Here is an 18,652-nt window from a genome sequence, read left to right as displayed (position 1 = left end):
ATTATTCCTAAGTATTTTCTTGTTTTTTTGCAATGGTGAATGGGATTGTTTCTTTAATTTCTCTTTCTGATTTTTCTTTTTTAGTGTATACAAATGCAAAGGACTTCTGTGTATTACTTTTATATCTTGTGACTTTACTATATTCATTGATTAGCACTAGTAATTTTCTGGTGGCATCTTTAGGAGTTTCTATGTAAAGACTCATGTAATCTGCAAATAGTGAGAGTTTTATTTCTTCTTTTGCAATATTGATTCCTTTTATTTCCTTTTCTTTTCTGATTGTCATGGCTAGGACTTCCAAAACTATGGTCAATAATAGTGGCGAGAGTGGGCTCCCTTATTTTGTTCCTGGTTTTTAGAGGAAATGCTTTCTTTTTTTCACCATTGTGAATAATGTTTACTGCGGGTTTATTATATATGGCCTTTATTATGTTGAGATATGTTCCTTCTATGCTTACTTTCTGGAGAGTTTTTTTTTTTCCAATCATAAATGGGTGTTGAATTTTGTCAAAAGCTTCCTTTGCATCTATTGAGTTGATCATATCTTTCAATTTGTTAATCTGGTATATCACACTGATTATTTGTGTATAATAAAGAATGCTTGCACCCCTGGGATAAAGCCCATTTGATCATGATGTATGATCTTTTTAATGTGTTACTAGATTGTATTTGCTAAGATTTTGTTGAGGATTTTTACGTCTGTTTTCATCAGTGATTGTTTTTGCTCAGTCATGTCTGACTCTTTATGACCCCGGGCATCCCTGTCCTTCAGCATCTCCCAGGGCTTGCTCAAACTCATGTCCATTGAGATGGTGATGCCATCCAACCATCGCATCCTCTGTCATCCCCTTCTCATCCTGCCTTCAATCTCTCCCAGCATCTGGGTCTTCTCCAAGAGTCAGATCTTTGCATCAGGTGGCCAGGTCCTGGAGCTTCAGCTTCAGCATCAGTCCTTGCAATGAATATTCAGGACTGATTTCCTTTAGGATTGATTGTTTTGATCTTGCAATCCAAGGGACTCTCAAGAGTCTTCTCTAACACCATACTTCAAAAACATCAGTTTTTCAGCACTCAGCCTTCTTTATGGTCCAAATCTCAGATCCATACATGACTAATGAAAAAACCATAGCTTTGAATATATGGACCTTAGTTGACCAAGTAATGTCTCTTTTTATATATGCTATCTATGTTTGTCATAGCTTTTCCATGGAGCAAACGTCTTTTAATTTCATGGCTGCTGTCAACATCTGCACTGATTTTAGAACCCAAGAAAACAAAGTCTGTAACTGTTTCCATTGTTTCCCCTCTATTTGCCATGAAGTGATGGGATTGGATGCCATGATCTTCATTTTTTTTTTTCATGTTGAGTTTTAAGCCAGCATTTTTGCTCTCCTCTTTCACTTTCATCAAGAGGCTCTTTAGTTCCTCTTCACTTTCTGCCATAAAGGCAGTGTCCTCCTTATATCTGAGGTTATTGATATTTCTCCTAGCGGTCTTGATTCCAACTTGTGCTTCATCCAGCCTGGCATTTCACATGATGTACTCTGCATATAAGTTAAATAAGCAGGGTGACAATATACAACCTTGATGTACTCATTTTCAAATTTGGAACCAGTCCTTCGTGCTATGTTTGGTTCTGTTGCTTCTTGACTTGCAAAAATACAGGTTTTTCAGGAGGTAGGTAAGATGCTCTGGTATTCCCATCTCTTTAAGAATTTTCCACAGTTTATTTTGATCAGAGTTTTTAGCATTGTCAATGAAGTAGAAATAGATGTTTTTCTGGAATTCTCTTTCTTTTTCTGCGATCCAACGAATATTGGCAATGTGATCTCTGGTTCCTCTACCGTTTCCTAAATCCAGCTTGAACATCTGGAAGTTCTTGGTTCACATACTATTGAAGCCTAACTTTGAGAATTTTGAGCATTACCTTGCTAGCATGTGAAATGAGTGCAACTGTGTGGTAGTTTGAACATTCTTTGGCATTGCTTTTCTTTGAGATTGGAATGAAAACTGATCTTCTCCAGTTCTGGCCCACTGCTGAGTTTTCCACTTTTGTTAGTATATTGAGTGCAACGAGTGCAGCACTTTAACAGCATCATCTTTTAGAATTTGAAATAGCTCAGCTGGAATTCCATCACCTCCACTAGCGTTCATCATAGTGATACTTCCTAAAGCCCACTTGACTTCGCACTGTAGGATGTCTGGCTATTGGTGAGTAATCACATCATCGTTTTTATATGGGTCATTAACATCTTTTTTGTATAGTTCTTCTTTTTATTCTTTGGGGTTCCCTTGTGGATCAGCCAGTAAAGAATCTGCCTGAAATTCTGGAGACCTGGGTTCGATCCCTGGGTTGGGAAGATACCCTGGAGAAGGGAAAGGCTACCCACTAGAGTTTCTGGCCTGGAGAATTCCATGGGCTGTCTAGTTCATGAGATCACAAAGAGTCGGACACGATTGAGCAACTTTCAGTTTTTTCTTTGTATTCTTTTCATGTCTTCTTATTATCTTCTGCTTCTGTTAGGTCCATACCACTTGCGTCCTTTATGTGCCCATCTTTGTATGAAATGTTCCCTTCAGTTCAGTTCAGTTCAGTCACTCAGTCGTGTCTGACTCTTTGCAACCCCATGAGTCGCAGCACACCAGGCCTCCCTGTCCATCACCAACTCCCAGAGTTGACTCAGACTCACATCCATCGAGTCAGTGATGCCATCCAGCCATCTCATCCTCGGTCGTCCCCTTCTCCTGCCCCCAATCCCTCCCAGCATCAGAGTGTTTTCCAATAAGTCAACTCTTCGCATGAGGTGGCCAAAGTACTGGAGCTTCAGCTTTAGCATCATTCCTTCCAAAGAAATCCCAGGGTTGATCTCCTTCAGAATGGACTGGTTGGATCTCCTTGCAGTCCAAGGGACCCTCAAGAGTCTTCTCCAACACCACAGTTCAAAAGCATCAATTCTTCGGTGCTCAGCCTTCTTCACGGTCCAACTCTCACATCCATACATGACTACTGGAAAAACCGTAGCCTTGACTAGATGGACCTTAGTTGGCAAAGTAATGTCTCTGCTTTTGAATATGCTATCTAAGTTGGTCATAACTTTTCTTCCAAGGTGTAAGCGTCTTTTAATTTCATGGCTGTAGTCATCATCTGCAGTGATTTTGGAGCCCAAAAAAATAAAGTCTGACACTTTTTCTACTGTTTCCCCATCTATTTCCCATGAAGTGATGGGACCGGATGCCATGATCTTCATTTTCTGAATGTTGAGCTTTAAGCCAACTTTTTGCTCTCCTCTTTCACTTTCATCAAGAGGCTTTTTAGCTCCTATTCACTTTCTGCCATAAGGGTGGTGTCATCTGCATATCTGAGGTGATTGATATTTGTCCCGGCAATCTTGATTCCAGCTTGTGTTTCTTCCAGTCCAGTGTTTCTCGTGATGTACTCTGCATATAAGTGAAATAAGCAGGGTGAAAATATACAGCCTTGACGTCCTCCTTTTCCTATTTGGAACCAGTCTGTTGTTCATGTCCAGTTCTAACTGTTGCTTCCTGACCTGCATACAGGTTTCTCAAGAGGCAGGTTAGGTGGTCTGGTATTCCCATCTCCTTCAGAATTTTCCACAGCTTATTGTGATCCACACAGCCAGAGGCTTTGGCATAGTCAATAAAGCAGAAATAGATGTCTTTCTGGAACTCTCTTGCTTTTTCCATGATCCAGCGGATGTTGGCAATTTGGTCTCTGGTTCCTCTGCCTTTTCTAAAACCTGCTTGAACATCAGGGAGTTCACGGTTCACATATTGCTGAAGCCTGGCTTGAAGAATTTTAAGCATTACTTTACTAGCATGTGAGATGAGCGCAATTGTGTGGTAGTTTGAGCATTCTTTGGCATTGCCTTTCTTTGGGATTGGAATGAAAACTGACCTTTTCCAGTCCTGTGGCCACTGCTGAGTTTTCCAAGTTTGCTGGTATATTGAGTGCAGCACTTTCACAGCATCATCTTTCAGGATTTGAAGCAGCTCAACTGGAATTCCATCACCTCCACTCGCTATGCATGAAATGTTCCCTTGGTGTCTCTAATTTTCTTGAAGTGGTCTCTAGTCTTTCCCATTGTATTGTTTTCCTCTATTTCTTTGCATTTTTCACTTAGAAAGGCCTTCTCATCTCTCCCTGCTGTTCTTTGGAACTCTTCATACAGATGGGTATATCTTTCCTTATCTCCTTTGCCTTTCACTTCTTTTCTCAGCTACTTGTAAGGCCTCCTCAGAAAACCATTTTCCCTTTTTGCATTTCTTTTTCTTGGAAATGGTTTTGATTACTGTCTCCTGTACAGTGTTTTGACCCTCCATCCATATTTCTTCAGAAACTCTATCAGTTCTTGTTCCTTGAATCTAGCTGTCCCTTTATTGTATGTGTGTGAGTTTTAGTCACTTATTTATGTCCTACTCTTTGCAACCCCATGGACTGTAGCCCTCTAGCCTCCTCTGTCCATGGGATTCTCCAGGCAATAATACTGGAGTGGGTTGCTGTTTCCTTCCCTAGGTGATCTTCCTGACCCAGGGATCAAACCCGGATCTCCTGAATTGCAGTCAGATTCTTTACCATCAGAGCTATAGGGAAGTCCCCTTTACTGTATATCATAAAGAATTTGATTTAGGTGATACGTGAATGGCCTAGTGGTTTTCCCTATTTTTTTCAATTCAAGTCTGAATTTTGCAATAAGAAGTTCATGATCTGAGTCACAGTCAGCTCTCAATCTTGTTTTTGCTGACTGTATCAAACTACTCCATCTCAGGCTGCAAAGAATATGATCAGTCTGATTTTGGTATTGACCATCTGATGATGCCCATGTGTAGAGTCTTCTCTTGTGTTGTTGGAAGAGGGTGTTTGCTATGACCAGTGTATTCTTTTGGCAAAACTCTATTAGCCTTTTCCTTCCTTCATTTTGTATTTAAACGCCAAAGTTGCCTGTTACTCCAGTTATGTCTTGACTTCCTACTTTTGCATTCCAGTCCCCTATGATGAAAACAACAGTCTTTTTGGGTGTTAATTCTGGAAGGTCTTGTAGGTCTTCATATAACCATTCAACTTCAGCTTCTTTGGCATTAGTGGTTGGGGCATAGACTTGGATTACTCTGATATTGAATGGTTTGCCTTGGAAACGAACTGTGATCATTCTGCTGTTTTTGATATTGCATGCAAGTTATGCATTTTGGACTCCTGTTTACTATGAGAGCTACTCCATTTCTTCTAAGGCATTCTTTCCCCACAGTAGTAGGTATAATGGTCATGAATTAAATTTGCTCATTCTAGTCCATTTTAGTTCACTAATTCCTAAAATGTCAATGTTCACTCTTGCCATCTCCTGTTTGACCACTTCCAACTTACTTTGTTTCATGGACCTAACATTCCAGATTCCTATGCAATATTGTTCTTACAACATCAGACGTTACTTTCACCACCAGACACATCCACACCTAGGCATTGTTACCACTTTGGCTCAGCCTCTTCATTCCTCCTGGAGCTATTTCTTCACTCTTCTCTAGTAGCATATTGGGTACTTACTGACCTGGGAGTTCATCTTTTAGTGTCATACATTTTTGCCTTTTCATACTGTTCATCAAGTATGTTCACAGAGTTCTCAAGGGAAGAACACTGAAGTAGTTTGTCATAAAGATGTTAAGATGGTGGAGTAGAAGGACATGTGTTCAGCTTCTCCTGTGAAAACTCCAAAAGTGCAACTAGCTGCTGAGCAACGATCGGCAGGAGAATGTTGGATCCCAGCTATAAAGCATACCCCACATCCAAGGGCAAAGGAGGAGTCACATCATCAGTGATATTGATGTGTAATTTTCTTTTTTGTGGTATCTTTGTCTGGTTTTTGTATTAGGGTAATGGTGGCCTCATATAATGAATTTGGGTGTTTTCCTTCCTCTGTAGTTTGCTGGAAGAATTTGAGCAAAGTAGGTGTTAGCTCTCCTATAAGCTTTTGGTAGAATTCACCTGTGAAGCAATTTGGCACTGGGTTTTTGTTTGTTCAAAGATGTTTTATTACAGTTTCACTTCTGTGTTTGTGATTGGTCTGGTTATATTTTCTATTTCTTCCTGGCTCAGGTTTATAAGGTTAAAGTTTTCTAAGAAATTGTCCATTTATTCCAGGTTGTCCATTTTATTGACTTATAATTGTTCATAGTAGTGTCTTATAATCCTTTGTGTATCTGTGTTTTCCATTGTAACTTCTCCTTTGTCATTTCTAATTTTATTGGCTTAAGTCTTCTCCCTTTTTTCATGATTAGTCTTAGCTAATGGTTTGTCAGTTTTGTTTATCTTCTTGAAAAACCAGCTTTTAGTTTTATTGATCTTTGCTATTATCTCCTTTATTTCTATTTCATTTTTTTTTCTCAGATTTTTTATAATTTCTTTCCACTTACTAACTTTGGGATGATTTTTTTTTCTTTTTGTAGTTGCTTTAGGTGTAAAGTTAGTTTTTTTGTTTGTTTGTTTTTTGTTTGTTTGTTTGTTTGCCTCTCTTGTTTCTCGAGGTAGGCTTGCATTGCTATAAGTTTCCAGCTTAGCATTGATTTACTACATTCCATTGGTCTTGAATTGTCATGTTTTCATTGTCATTTGTTTCTAGGGATATTTTCTTCAGTGATCTGTTGGTTATTCAGAAGCTTGTTGTTTAGCCTCCATGTGTTTGTGTTTCTATAGTCATTTTCTCTATAGTTGATATCTAATCTTACAGTGCTGTGGTCAGAGAAGATACCTGAAGTAATTTCAATTTTTAAAAATTTAAGAAGGCTTGGTTTTTGGCCCAAGATATAATCTACCCTGGAGAATATTCCATATGCACTTGAGAAAAAAGTGAAGTCCACTGTTTTCAGATGAAATGCCATGTAGGTATCAGTTAGGTCCAACTGGTCCAATGTATCATTTAAAGCCTATGTTTCCTTATTAATTTTTTGTCTGGATGATCTGTCCATTGGTGTGGGTGAGGTATTAAAGTCCTGAAATATTATTGTGTTACTGTCAGTATCTCCTTTAATAGATATTAGTATTTGCCTTATGTATTGAGGTGCTCCTGTTTTGGGTTTTTAATTTGGTCGCTCTTTGTGACACCATGGACTACAGCAAATTTGCCATGAAGTGATAGGACTGGATGCCATGATCTTAGTTTTATGAATGTTGAGTTTTAAGCCAGCTTTTTTACTCTCCTCTTTCACCTTCATCAAGAGGCTCTTTAGTTCCTCTTCGCTTTCTGCCATAAGGGTAGTGTATTCTGCATGTCTGAGGTTATTGATATTTCTCCTGGCAATCTTGATTCCAGCTTATGCCTCATCCAGCCTGACATTTCACTTGATGTACCCTGCATATAAGTTAAATAAGCAGGATGACAATATACAGCCTTGACATACTCCTTTCTGAATTTGGAGCCAGTCTGTTGTCCCATGTCCAGTTCTGAATGTTGCTTCTTGACCTGCATGCAGGTTTCACAGGAGGCAGTACAAATATTTGTAGTTGTTATATCTTCTTGAACTGATCCCTTGATCATTATGTAGTGTCCCTTCTTTGTGTCTTACAAATATCTTTATTTTAAAGTCTATTTAGTCTAAGATAAGTATTGCTGCTTCTGCTTTCCTTTGATTTCTACTTGTAGCAGTTTCTTTTTCCAGGCTCTCACTTTCAATCTGCATTTATTCCTAGGTCTGAGGTGGGTTTCTTGTAGACAGTATGTATGGGGTGGGGGGGGGGGGTCTTCTTTTTGTATCCATTCATTCAATCTGTATCTTTTGGTTGGAGCATTTATCCCATTTACGTTTAAGGTAAATTTTGGTATATATGATCCTGTTACCTGTAGGGAACAAGGTATAAGGAAGGTTGAGAAGTGCTTGCAAACGAGACTCTCAACCAGGGCTGAGCATTCTTGCAAACGAGATGTTCAGCTAAAAATCCTGTTTGTTCCCGTGGGAAAAGAACATTGCTTGCACACAAGGATGTTTCTCTGATTCCTCAAAAGGAACAGACCTTGGGACAAAACGGATTCTAAGTTGATAAGGAAGTTCCCCAAAACAAAGTCTTAGCTGCAGTAAATAAGCCAAGGTAAAGGTTATCTCGCCCTGCGCCTGCGCACTGTATAGTCTCTGAATCATAGTGCTTGGCAGCTTGCCCTGTAGGTTGTTGTGCAAGGGATATAAAATTAAGCAGCTGTAAGAAGCAAGTGTTAAAATATAAAGATTTAAACCACTCTGCAGTGTTGGTGTGTCATTCCGTCGACGGCATCTGGCGCCCAGCGTGGGGCATGATGGAACCGAAAGGGTAAGCACCCTGGGGCAAAACGCTGAAAGGGGGACTTCCGAGAAAAAAAAAATAAGAGAAAAAAAAAAAAAGAAAAAACTATGGGGAATTCCCCGTCTTTAAAGTCACAATATATGGAGCTGGTTAAGGGGCTCCTGCATTCTATAGGAATTAAAACGTCTACTCGCCGCTTGAGTGAGTTGTTGTGTCTTATAGAGCAGCATTGCTATTGGTTTCAATATCAAACAGAAGTACAGCTAAATTTGAAGGAATGGAAAGTGGTGCAAAAAGAGTTAAGAAGGCAGCATCAAAAAAGAAACGTGATTCCTTTAAGGCTGTGGACTCTATGTAGCGCTGTAACGCAGGCTCTAAAATTAATGGCTGCTAATAGTGAGGCCGTCTCATGTTATCTTGAGGAGGGGGCTTCACCTCGGCCTCCGCCCAAACCTCCGGATGATAGTACAGATTCATCCACTGAGCCAGATAGATATGTGGGTTCTGGGGAGGATTCAGATTCTGTAAAAGCAATGACTGCTGCTTTTTAAAAGGTTTTATTAAATAAAAAATAAACTTCCAACGCTGTTAACCCTTCTGCACCACCTTACGCCTCTCTATTTCTAGTAGCTGCCAACAAGGCTGAGATAGGGAGAGAGAGTCAATAGTTTTAAAAGTATAAAAAAAAAGTATATTTTTAAAAATGCTTATTAATGACTCTCGTCCTTTAATGTCACTGATTATTAAAGATAAACAGTTTAAAGGATTAGTGGATACAGGAGCAGATGTTTCAGTTATTTCTCTCCAGCAGTGGCCTAATGACTAAAAAAAAAAAAAAAAAAATTCCTCTTGTTTTAACAGGCTTAGGATCAATAGCAGATGTGTGGAAAAGCACTCAACCTTTGTCATGCCAATTGTCTAATGGAAAGAAAGTATCTATTTCTTTTTACATTGTTAATATACCTATTAATATCTGGAAAAGAGATCTTTTATTTTCTTTAGGAACAACACTCACCATTTCGTGGGAAAACTTGTAGCCACTGCTCAGATTCCTCGAGCTCTCCCATTAAAATGGTTAACTGATGTCCCTAAATGGGTTGAGCAGTGGCCACTTCCAAAAGTAAAGCTCGAGGCTTTAGAACAATTAGTAAAAGAACAGCTTCAATCTGGCCATATTAAACCTTCTGCGTCTCCTTGAAATTCTCCTGTTTTTGTCATTTTAAAAAAATCTGGTAAATGGAAAATGTTGACTGATTTAAGGGCAGTTAACAAATGTATAGAACCTATGGGAGCTTTGCAATTAGGTCTCCCTTCTCCTGCTTTGATTCCACAGGATTGGTCTTTGATGGTTTTAGATTTGAAGGATTGCTTTTTTAATATTCCTTTGCAAATAAAAGATAAAAATAAATTTGCTTTTACTATTCCAGTGTATAATCATGGGCAGCCCGTAAAACGTTATCAATGGACAGTGTTGCCTCAAGAAATGATTAATAGCCCTACACTTTGTCAGGAGTTTGTTAATCGTGCTCTTATTACTGTGAGACAACAATTTTCTAATTGTCTTCTATATCATTATATGGATAATCTTCTATTGGCAGCTCCTAGTAAAGAAGAACAAGATACATTTTTTATTCATGTAAAAAAAGCTTTAAGTGATTTTAATCTTCAAATTGCTCCTGAAAAATTTCAAACTGAATTTCCTATTTCATATTTAGGTGCTATTTTGAAATGACAAAAAATAAAACCTCAAAAAGTCCAAATTAGACGAAATAATTTGAAAACTCTTAATGATTTTCAGAAGATTTTGGTTGATATTAACTGGTTACGTCCCATGTTAGGGATTCCTACACATCAATTGCGTCATTTATTTTCTACTTTAGAGGGTGATACTGCTCTTAACAGTCCTCGATCTCTTACTTCTCAAGCAAAAGAAAAATTACACTTTGTAGAGCAACGGTTAAATAAAGGGTTTCTTACTTATCTACAACAGGATCAACCTATATATTTCATAGTGTTCCATACTCCCTATTCTCCTACTGGAGTTATTGCTCAATCTGCAGGGTTGATTGAGTGGGTATTTTTACCCAATAACTATACAAAAAAGCTTACTACTTATATGGATAAAATTGTTTTCCTTATTTTAAAAGGTCGAGGCCATATTACTCAGTTAATTGAAAGTGACCCTCAAACAATTATTACTCAACTTCCACCCAAATTTCTAATTGCTTACAGTTTAATAAAAATTGGCAGATAGCTCTTGCATCTTATTCAGGGACTTTTTCTAATCTATATCCTCAATCTAAAATGATAGATTTTCTTCGACATACATCAATGGTTTGTAAATCTCCTATATCTAATATTCCAGTTGAAGAAAAAACTATTTTTACAGATGCCAATAAAAATACTGCTGGCTATTGGACTGATACTACTTCTAAAGTTGTTCCACATTCCTTTTCTTCTGTGCAGCCTGCTGAACTTTGGGCCATTTGTTTGGCATTACAGGATTTTTTTGATATTCCTATTAATATTGTTTCTGATTCTAAATATGCAGTCTTTTCATGTATTTATCTTCCTAAAGCCACTCTACTGGTAATTTTAAAAACTAATATTGATAAATTATTTTTTCAGGTTCAACAATTATTAATTAGGCGAACTAACCCTGTCTTTTTTACTCATATACGAGCTCATTCTTCTCTCCCCGGACCATTATCTCAAGAAAATGCAAATATTGATGCCTTACTTTATCCTTTACAGTCTGCAACACAAAAACATTGCTTACATCATACTAATTCTAAAGGGTTACAAAAAACTTATTCGTTAACACGAAAACAAGCTCAACGCATTGTTCGTTCTTGTTCCATATGTGCACCGTTTTTTTTGCCCTTTGCCCCTCCTGGAGTAAATCCCAGAAGACTACAATCTAACCAAATCTGACAAATAGATGTTGTTTTTATTTCTTCATTCGGTAAGCAGAAATATGTTCATCATACTATACATACTTATTCTCATTTTCAATGGGCTACAGCTTTAAGTTCAAAAAAGGCAGATTCTGTTATTACTCATTTATTATTTTGTTTTGCTATTATGGGCATACCTATAAAATTAAAAACTGATAATGCTCCCGCATATCAATCCTCTAAATTATCTCAATTTTTAGAACAATATCATATTAAGCACACTTTTGGTATTCCTTATAATAGTCAAGGACAAGCTATAATTGAAAGAGCTAATCGGACTCTTCGAAAATACATTGAAAAAAATAAGAAAGGGGGAAAAAGGTGTGATATCACTAAGGGGCCATTTCAAGTTCATTTGCATATTAATAAATCTTACTCTGCTATAGCATGTGTAAAATTTCCTTATTCTTTACTGTATGGGCAATGGATTTGAAATAAAATTTTGGGAGTTATATCATGTTCTGATTGTAACTTGACTCAATGTATAAACTGTTCCTGGTGGGAAAATGTTAAAAACAAGTAATTACTCTTTGGTCATTGTGAAAGCACGGACTGAACTCTGGTTGCCTGTTAATCTTACTCGACCTTGGTCGGACTCTTTTGCTGTCACTCATCTTGTGAATGCTGTGCAAACTCTTCTCCATCGATCTCAAAAAATGCTTGGCATTGTCATCGCATCAATTCTCGCCGTGGCTTCAGTAACAGCAACAGCAACTGTAGCAGGTCTTGCTTTGCATCAGGGCATCCAGACTGCTGATTTTGTCAGGGAGTGGCATAAGGATGCTCATTTATTGTGGCAACAACAGCATGATTTAGACTCTCAATTGGCTACTGATGTATTGAATTTACAACATACTGTTTCCTGGTTAGGAGATCAAGTGACTGTTAGCTACAAGGAGTGTGTTAAAATGTGATTGGAACTCATCTCACCTATGTGTAACCCCTGTTCCTTTTAATATGAGTGAGGGTTGGAAAAAAATGAAAAGGTCTTTGGTGGGACACCAAAATTTAACTGCTAAAATTATAAAACTGGAACAAACTATATTGTCAACTTTTAGTTAGACGCTGCCTAATATTCTTGGTTCTGATATACTAAAGAGTCTTCAAGAAAGATTAGATAACCTTAATCCTTTAGGGCATATATCTACATTGTTAAAAACATCCTTTGTAAACTTTGTTGATTGTTGCTTCATGTTTTATTGCTTTTATAGTCTACTGGCGCTAGCGAAAAGGGAAACAATTTAAAAAAAAAGCTTTGTGTATTCAAGCGCTTATTCAGCACCTGCAAGAAAAGAAAGGGGGAGATGTAGGGAACAAGGTATAAGGAAGGTTGAGAAGTGCTTGCAAACGAGACTCTCAACCAGGGCTGAACATTCTTGCAAACCAGATGTTCTGCCCAGTGTAGGGAACTAGGTTTAAAGAAGGTTGAGAAGTGCTTGCAAACGAGACTCTCAACCAGGGCTGAGCATTCTTGCAAACGAGATGTTCAGCTAAAAATCCTATTTGTTCCCATGGGAAAAGAACATTGCTTGCACACAAGGATGTTTCTCTGATTCCTCAAAAGGAACAGACCTTGGGACAAAACGGATTCTAAGTTGATAAGGAAGTTCCCCAAAACAAAGTCTTAGCTGCAGTAAATAAGCCAAGGTAAAGGTTATCTCGCCCTGCGCCTGCGCACTGTATAGTCTCTGAATCATAGTGCTTGGCAGCTTGCCCTGTAGGTTGTTGTGCAAGGGATATAAAATTAAGCAGCTGTAAGAAGCAAGTGTTAAAATATAAAGATTTAAACCACTCTGCAGTGTTGGTGTGTCATTCCGTCGACGGCAGTTACCATTTACTTTACTGTTTGGGGTTTGTTTTTGTAGGCCTTTCATTTTTGTTTCCTGTCTAGAGAAGTTCCTTCAGCATTTGTTGAGGAGCTGGTTTGGTGGTGCTGAATTCAGTTCACTTTTGCTTGTCTGTGAAACTTTTGATTTCACCTTCAAATCTGAATGAGATCCCTGCTGGATAGAGTAATCTTGGTTGTAGCTTTTCCCTTTCATTACTTTAAGTATGTCCTACCATTCCCTTCTGGCCTGTAGAGTTTCTGTTGAAAGATTTGCTATTTGCCTTCTAGGTATCTCCTTGTATGTTATTTGTTGCTTTTACCTTGCTACTTTTAATATTTGTTCTTTCTGTTTGATTTTTGTTGGTTTGATTAATATCTGTTGTGTTTCTCTGTGAGTTTATCCTTTTGGGGAGGCTCTGGGCTTCCTGGACTTGGGTGGCTATTTCTTTTCACATTTTAAGGAAATTTTCAACTATAATCTCCTCAAATATTTTCTCATGGACTTTATTTTGTCTTCTTCTAGGAACCCTATGATTTGAATGTTATATTTAATGTTGTACCATAGGTCTCTGAGACTGTCCTCATTACTTTTTATTCTTTTTTCATTATTCAAATTTTCATATTCATGTTCTGTTTCAGTTATTTCAGTCATTCTCTCTTCCAGCTTACTTATCCATTTTTATGCCTCAGTTACTCTACTCAGTTGCTTCCTTCCAGTGTACTTTTAATCTTAGTTATTGCACTGTTCATTGTTGATTGTATATTCGTTAATTCTTCAATGTCTTTGATGAACATTTCTTACATCTTCTCAATCCATGCCTATAGTCTATTTATCCATACCTCCATTTTGTTTTCAAGATTTTGAATCATTTTTATTATCGTTACTCTGAATTCTTTTTCAGGTATATTGCCTATTTCATCTTCATTTGTTCCATCTTGTAGGTTTTTACCATGTTCCTTCTGCTGGATATTTCTCTGTCTTTTCATTTTTTGTAAATTTACTGGGTTTGGAGTCTCCTTTCTTCAAGCTGGAAGGTTATAGTTCTTAATTGTGGATTCTGCCTCCCCTGGGTGGGAATGGACCAGTGCCTTGTGATGGTTTCCTGGTTGGGGGGATTTGTGCCTGTGTTCTGCTGGATGGAGCCAGACCTTGTCTCTCTGAAGAGTAGTGCCAGGTCCAGTAGTGAGTTTTGGGGTATCTATGTGTTTGGTGATGGACAGGGAGCCTTGGTGTGCTGCAGTCCATGGGGTTGCACAGAGTCGGACACAACTGAGAAACTGAACTAAACTGATGTGTTTGTTATGGCTTTGGTCAGCCTATCTACTAATGTGCAGGTTGTGCACCTATGTAGCTGAAGGACTGGCATGTGGCATTTGGCACTGGATCTTCCTGGCTTTTTGGTGGGGCTTGGCCTTAGTGTTGAGATGGAGGGCTTTGGGAGGGCTTTCACCTATTAATCTTCCATGGAGTTAGTAGTTTCTGGTGGTCCACAGTTTTGAAGTTGAGTCTCCCGCCTCTGGGGTTCAGGCCTGAACCTTGACTGTAGCATCAAGATTTCACAGGTCGCACAGCACAGAAGACAAAAAACCCCTAGAATAATGGTGAAATAACTCTCAAAAGCCAAGATCACCCAGAGAGATTCACACAGTTATATAGAGAAGGAAAGAAAGATAAAGGAGAAAGAAAAGCTAAAAAGAAGAATCAAAAAAGAGAACTTAATCAAGCCAATAATCAAACCCCAAATGAAAATAGATATTAAAAATTATTAACAGACTTTCAAAGATACAAAATTAAAAACAAAAGATAAAAAAACTAAAAATCAAAAGCATGGGAAAAATTAGACTCTCAAAAAATACAATATCAAAAAGAAATATCTAAAACAAAAATTGAAAATCTGGAATTTGTTTTAAAAATAAGATATTTTAATAGAAAGAAAAAGTAGGTTATAAGAAATAAAAATTAAAGGAGCAATAAACAACCACATTAGGACCGTATGAGAGAAGAAAAAAAGAAAAAGGGGAAAAGAGGAGGGGAAATATATAGAGTCATGGCAAATAAAATGGGAGAGAGTGTAAACAATGAAAGGTTTTAGTTTCTTGGCTCCAAAATCACTGCAGGTGATTACTGCAACCATGAAATTAAAAGACTCTTGCCCCTTGAAAGAAAAGCTATACAAACCTACACAGCATATTGAAAAAAGAAAGACATCACTTTGCCAACAAAGTTGTATCTAGTCAAAGCTATGGTTTTTCCAGTAGTTATGTACAGATGTGACAGTTGGACCATGAAGAAGGCTGAGTGCCAAAGAATTTTGGTGCTGGAGTAGACTCTTGAGAATCCCTTGGACTACAAGATCAAACCAGTCAATGCTAAAGGAAATCAACCCTGAATATCCATTGGAAGGACTGATGCTGAAGCGGAAGCTCCAATACTTTGGCCACCTGATACAAGGAACCTTTTCAGTGGCAAAGACACTGATGCTGGAAAAGGTTGAAGGCAAAAGGAGAAGAGAGCAGCAGAGGATGAGATGATTAGATAGCATCAGTGACTCAGTGGACATGAATTTGATTAAACTCCTGGAGACAATGAAGGAATGGCGAACCTGGTGTGCTTCAGTCCACTGGGTTGCGGAGAATCGGACACGACTTAGCGACAGAATAACAGCAAAAGTGAGAGGAATGTCCAAGTAGTTTCTCCATTTTCTGGCTCCAGTTGATTTGCCTACTCAGAAAGTTCTCCAGTATATCAAGGAAGTATCTCTCTGGACATGTTGTGGGCAGTGCAGGGTCTGCTCATACTCAGGTCTTATCTTGCTCCAGTTTGTACTTACTCTCAAAGCAGTCTCAGGCTAAATGCTGGAATTTAAACTGCTTCAGCTGTCACTTCTGAAATGCTTTTGCCTTCTTTCCTTTGCTCATGAAGCCCCTGGTGTTCTGCTTTGGTTTTGGTCCCACCTTTGTTTTTAAGTCTCTCTCCCATGTTTGTTCACTGCCCAGATGTGAGGGTGTGAAAGTAGCCCCTTATTCGGGGTCACTTGCTCAATTGTGCTGGGGAGAGGGGTGTGTGGGGAGTGCTCATTGTGGCTGGGCAATGTGGAGGGTTGAAATAGTTGGAGGTGGGCTATGCTTTTCCCCAGGGGAGTTAGTCCAGGTTTGTGGGACACTTGGCAGAGCTGAGTTGCTCAGGCTTCCAGGAAGACATGGGTGGCAACCTGCAGCTGCTCACTGCTTGGCTGTAGTTGTGATCTCTGGGACTGAGATTATAGCGGTCCCTTGCCTTCCACCTCTGGCACCATGCCTGCCTCTCTGCCTCTGGGGCCACAGACCGCAGCTGGATCACACCTCTTCAGAATTCGCTTGGATGGGGTCGCTTGTTCTGTGAGCGTGTGTAATCACAGGGCAGTGTTAGAGTCTTCCTGAGGGAATGATCCTTTTTTTCTGTGGCAGACCCAAAGTTTTTCTGGTCTACCTCTACTGTGTTGCCTCAGCCCTCTCAGAGTATCTTCATGACAGTCAGCTCTGGCCCTCACTCTGAGGCCTCATCCCCAAAGCCTAGGCCTCTGCACCTAGCCCCCACTCACGGCAAGTGGACACAAGTGTGTGAGCCACTTCTCAGTTGGGAAGTGCTGTTGGGCTTAATCTCTGTGGTGAATTTTCTCTGTTTTTGCCTCAGAGCACCTGTCTTCCTATGCTGCACTCTCTGAGTTTTGAAGTTTCCCCTTGACCCCACATATGATGGGATTTCCTAGTGTGTGGAAACCTCCCCTCCTTTAGGACTCCCCCGGGGTGCAGGTCCCTATCCTGAAATCCTCTGTCTCACTTTTAGTCTCTATCTTATGCCCTACCTCACTCCAGTGAGATTGGTTTGCCTTTCTGGATGTCTGGGAACTTCTGCCAGCATTCAGAAGATGTTCTATGGGAGTTGTTCTACATGCAAGTGATTTTTTTATATATTTGTGGGAGAGAAGGTGTTCTCCCTGTCCTATTCCTCCACCATCTTGAAGGTCCCCTCTGTGTCTGACTCTTTTGCAACCCCATGGACTCTAGCCCACCATGCTCCTCTGTCCATGGGATTTTTCAGACAAGCATACTGGAGTGGATTGCCATTTCCTTCTCCAGGGGATCTTCATGACCCAAGGATTGAACCCATGTCTCCTGCATTGGCAGGCAGATTCTTTACCACTGAGTCACCAGGGAAGCCCATAGAAATTCTCACTCAAGGTTTAAGATAAAGGAAGATAGCAAAGGATAGAATTTAATCACCCTTGCCTTCCTTTATGTTAGCAGGCTGATGGTTTCCTTTAATCATTGACTAAATTACTAAAATTGATGCTGTGGAAAAACAGATAAGAAAAATAATGTTTCTAAATACCACTAATCTTGGTCTTTCTCTCTCTCTTTTCACAGTGACTGTTTTGAGCCCAGCAGAAAAAGGTAAGTGGTATTATAAGTTGTTTTTGTCAGGACTATATCTCTCTTTCTGTCTAAAAGTGAATTACATTAAGCCTATAAATTGAGCAACTTTCCCAGGAATACACTGAGGTTAGTGGAAACTTTAAGATGATGTCTTTTAGGAAGATTGCCCAGAAATAAAGCAGAACATATTTTCATTAGCTCCTCTGGGGAAAAAAAAATATGGAGTTTGTTTAAATAAGGTTGTTTTTTTTTTTTTTTTTTTAGAACGGTAATAGTATACTATAAAAATAAAAGTTAAAGGAGTCAGTCCAGGTTCGATGCATGATACTGGATACTTGGGGCTGGTGCACTGAGATGACCCAGAGGGATGGTACGTGGAGGGAGGAGAGAGGGGGGTTCAGGATGGGGAACACGTGTATACCTGTGGCGGATTCATGTTGATGTATGGCAAAACCAATACAATATTGTAAAGTAATTAACCTCCAATTAAAATAAATAAATTTATATTAAAAAGTTAAAGGAGCAATAAAGGACTAAATTTTTTTAATTTAAAAAAATAATAAAAATATGTCTAGGTATTTCTCTGGAGCTTTTGTGGGCAGTGTTGATGGGGTCAGTTCACTGTCAGATAGTCCTTCGTTCCAGCTTTTACTTGCTCTCGAAGTCTACAGTTGCCCCTCAAATGCAGTCTCAGCTTAACTGCAGAGTTTTAATCTGTTGCACCTGTCACTTCTGAGGGCGTTCCCCCTTCTTTCCTTTGCTTCATTTGGTCTCCTCTGTTTGCAAGTCTCTTCAGTGTCTAATTTCCACCCTGACATGTGGAGGCGAAAGTGGCCACTTATTCGAGCTCACTTGCTCAGCTGTGCTTTGGAGGGGAAGGACACTGAAAAAAAAATACTGCTGGCATGTGTGCGGAGTGCTCACGGTGGATAGATCACTCTGGGTTGCCACAGCCCAGGTGGCGTGTACTTCCCAGGTCCAAGGCTCTCAGGTGTGCCATGAGGACACAGTCCCAGGTGAGCCGTGCCTCTTGTGCACTTCCCAGATCCAAGCCTCTCAGGCTCCAGGTGCACCATGAGGGCAGAGTCTCAGGTATGCCGTCTGTCTTGTGCACCTCCCAGGTCCAAGCCGCTCAGGCTCTCGGGTGCACTGTGAGCACACAGTCCCAGA

General features: G+C 39.3%; 1 protein-coding gene across 2 annotated transcripts in view; it reads left to right on the top strand.

The window, feature by feature from the left end:
• The window catches only part of ZDHHC15 (zinc finger DHHC-type palmitoyltransferase 15), a 116,213-nt gene that overhangs the window by 9,136 nt on the left and 88,425 nt on the right, over positions 1–18,652 (top strand). For both annotated transcript variants that reach the window (XR_009598894.1, XM_004022206.6), the window contains exon 2: positions 17,474–17,500. Coding sequence is in view for 1 of the 2 variants with exons in the window: in XM_004022206.6 (XP_004022255.1) it covers positions 17,474–17,500 (27 nt within the window). In the remaining variant the exon portion in view is untranslated. The remainder of the gene's footprint in view (positions 1–17,473; positions 17,501–18,652) is intronic.

The sequence above is a fragment of the Ovis aries genome, chromosome X (assembly GCF_016772045.2).
Source record: "Ovis aries strain OAR_USU_Benz2616 breed Rambouillet chromosome X, ARS-UI_Ramb_v3.0, whole genome shotgun sequence".
NCBI lineage: Eukaryota > Metazoa > Chordata > Mammalia > Artiodactyla > Bovidae > Ovis > Ovis aries.
The sequence above is the reverse complement of the archived record's forward strand: the minus strand, read 5'-3'. Positions and strand labels throughout refer to the sequence as shown.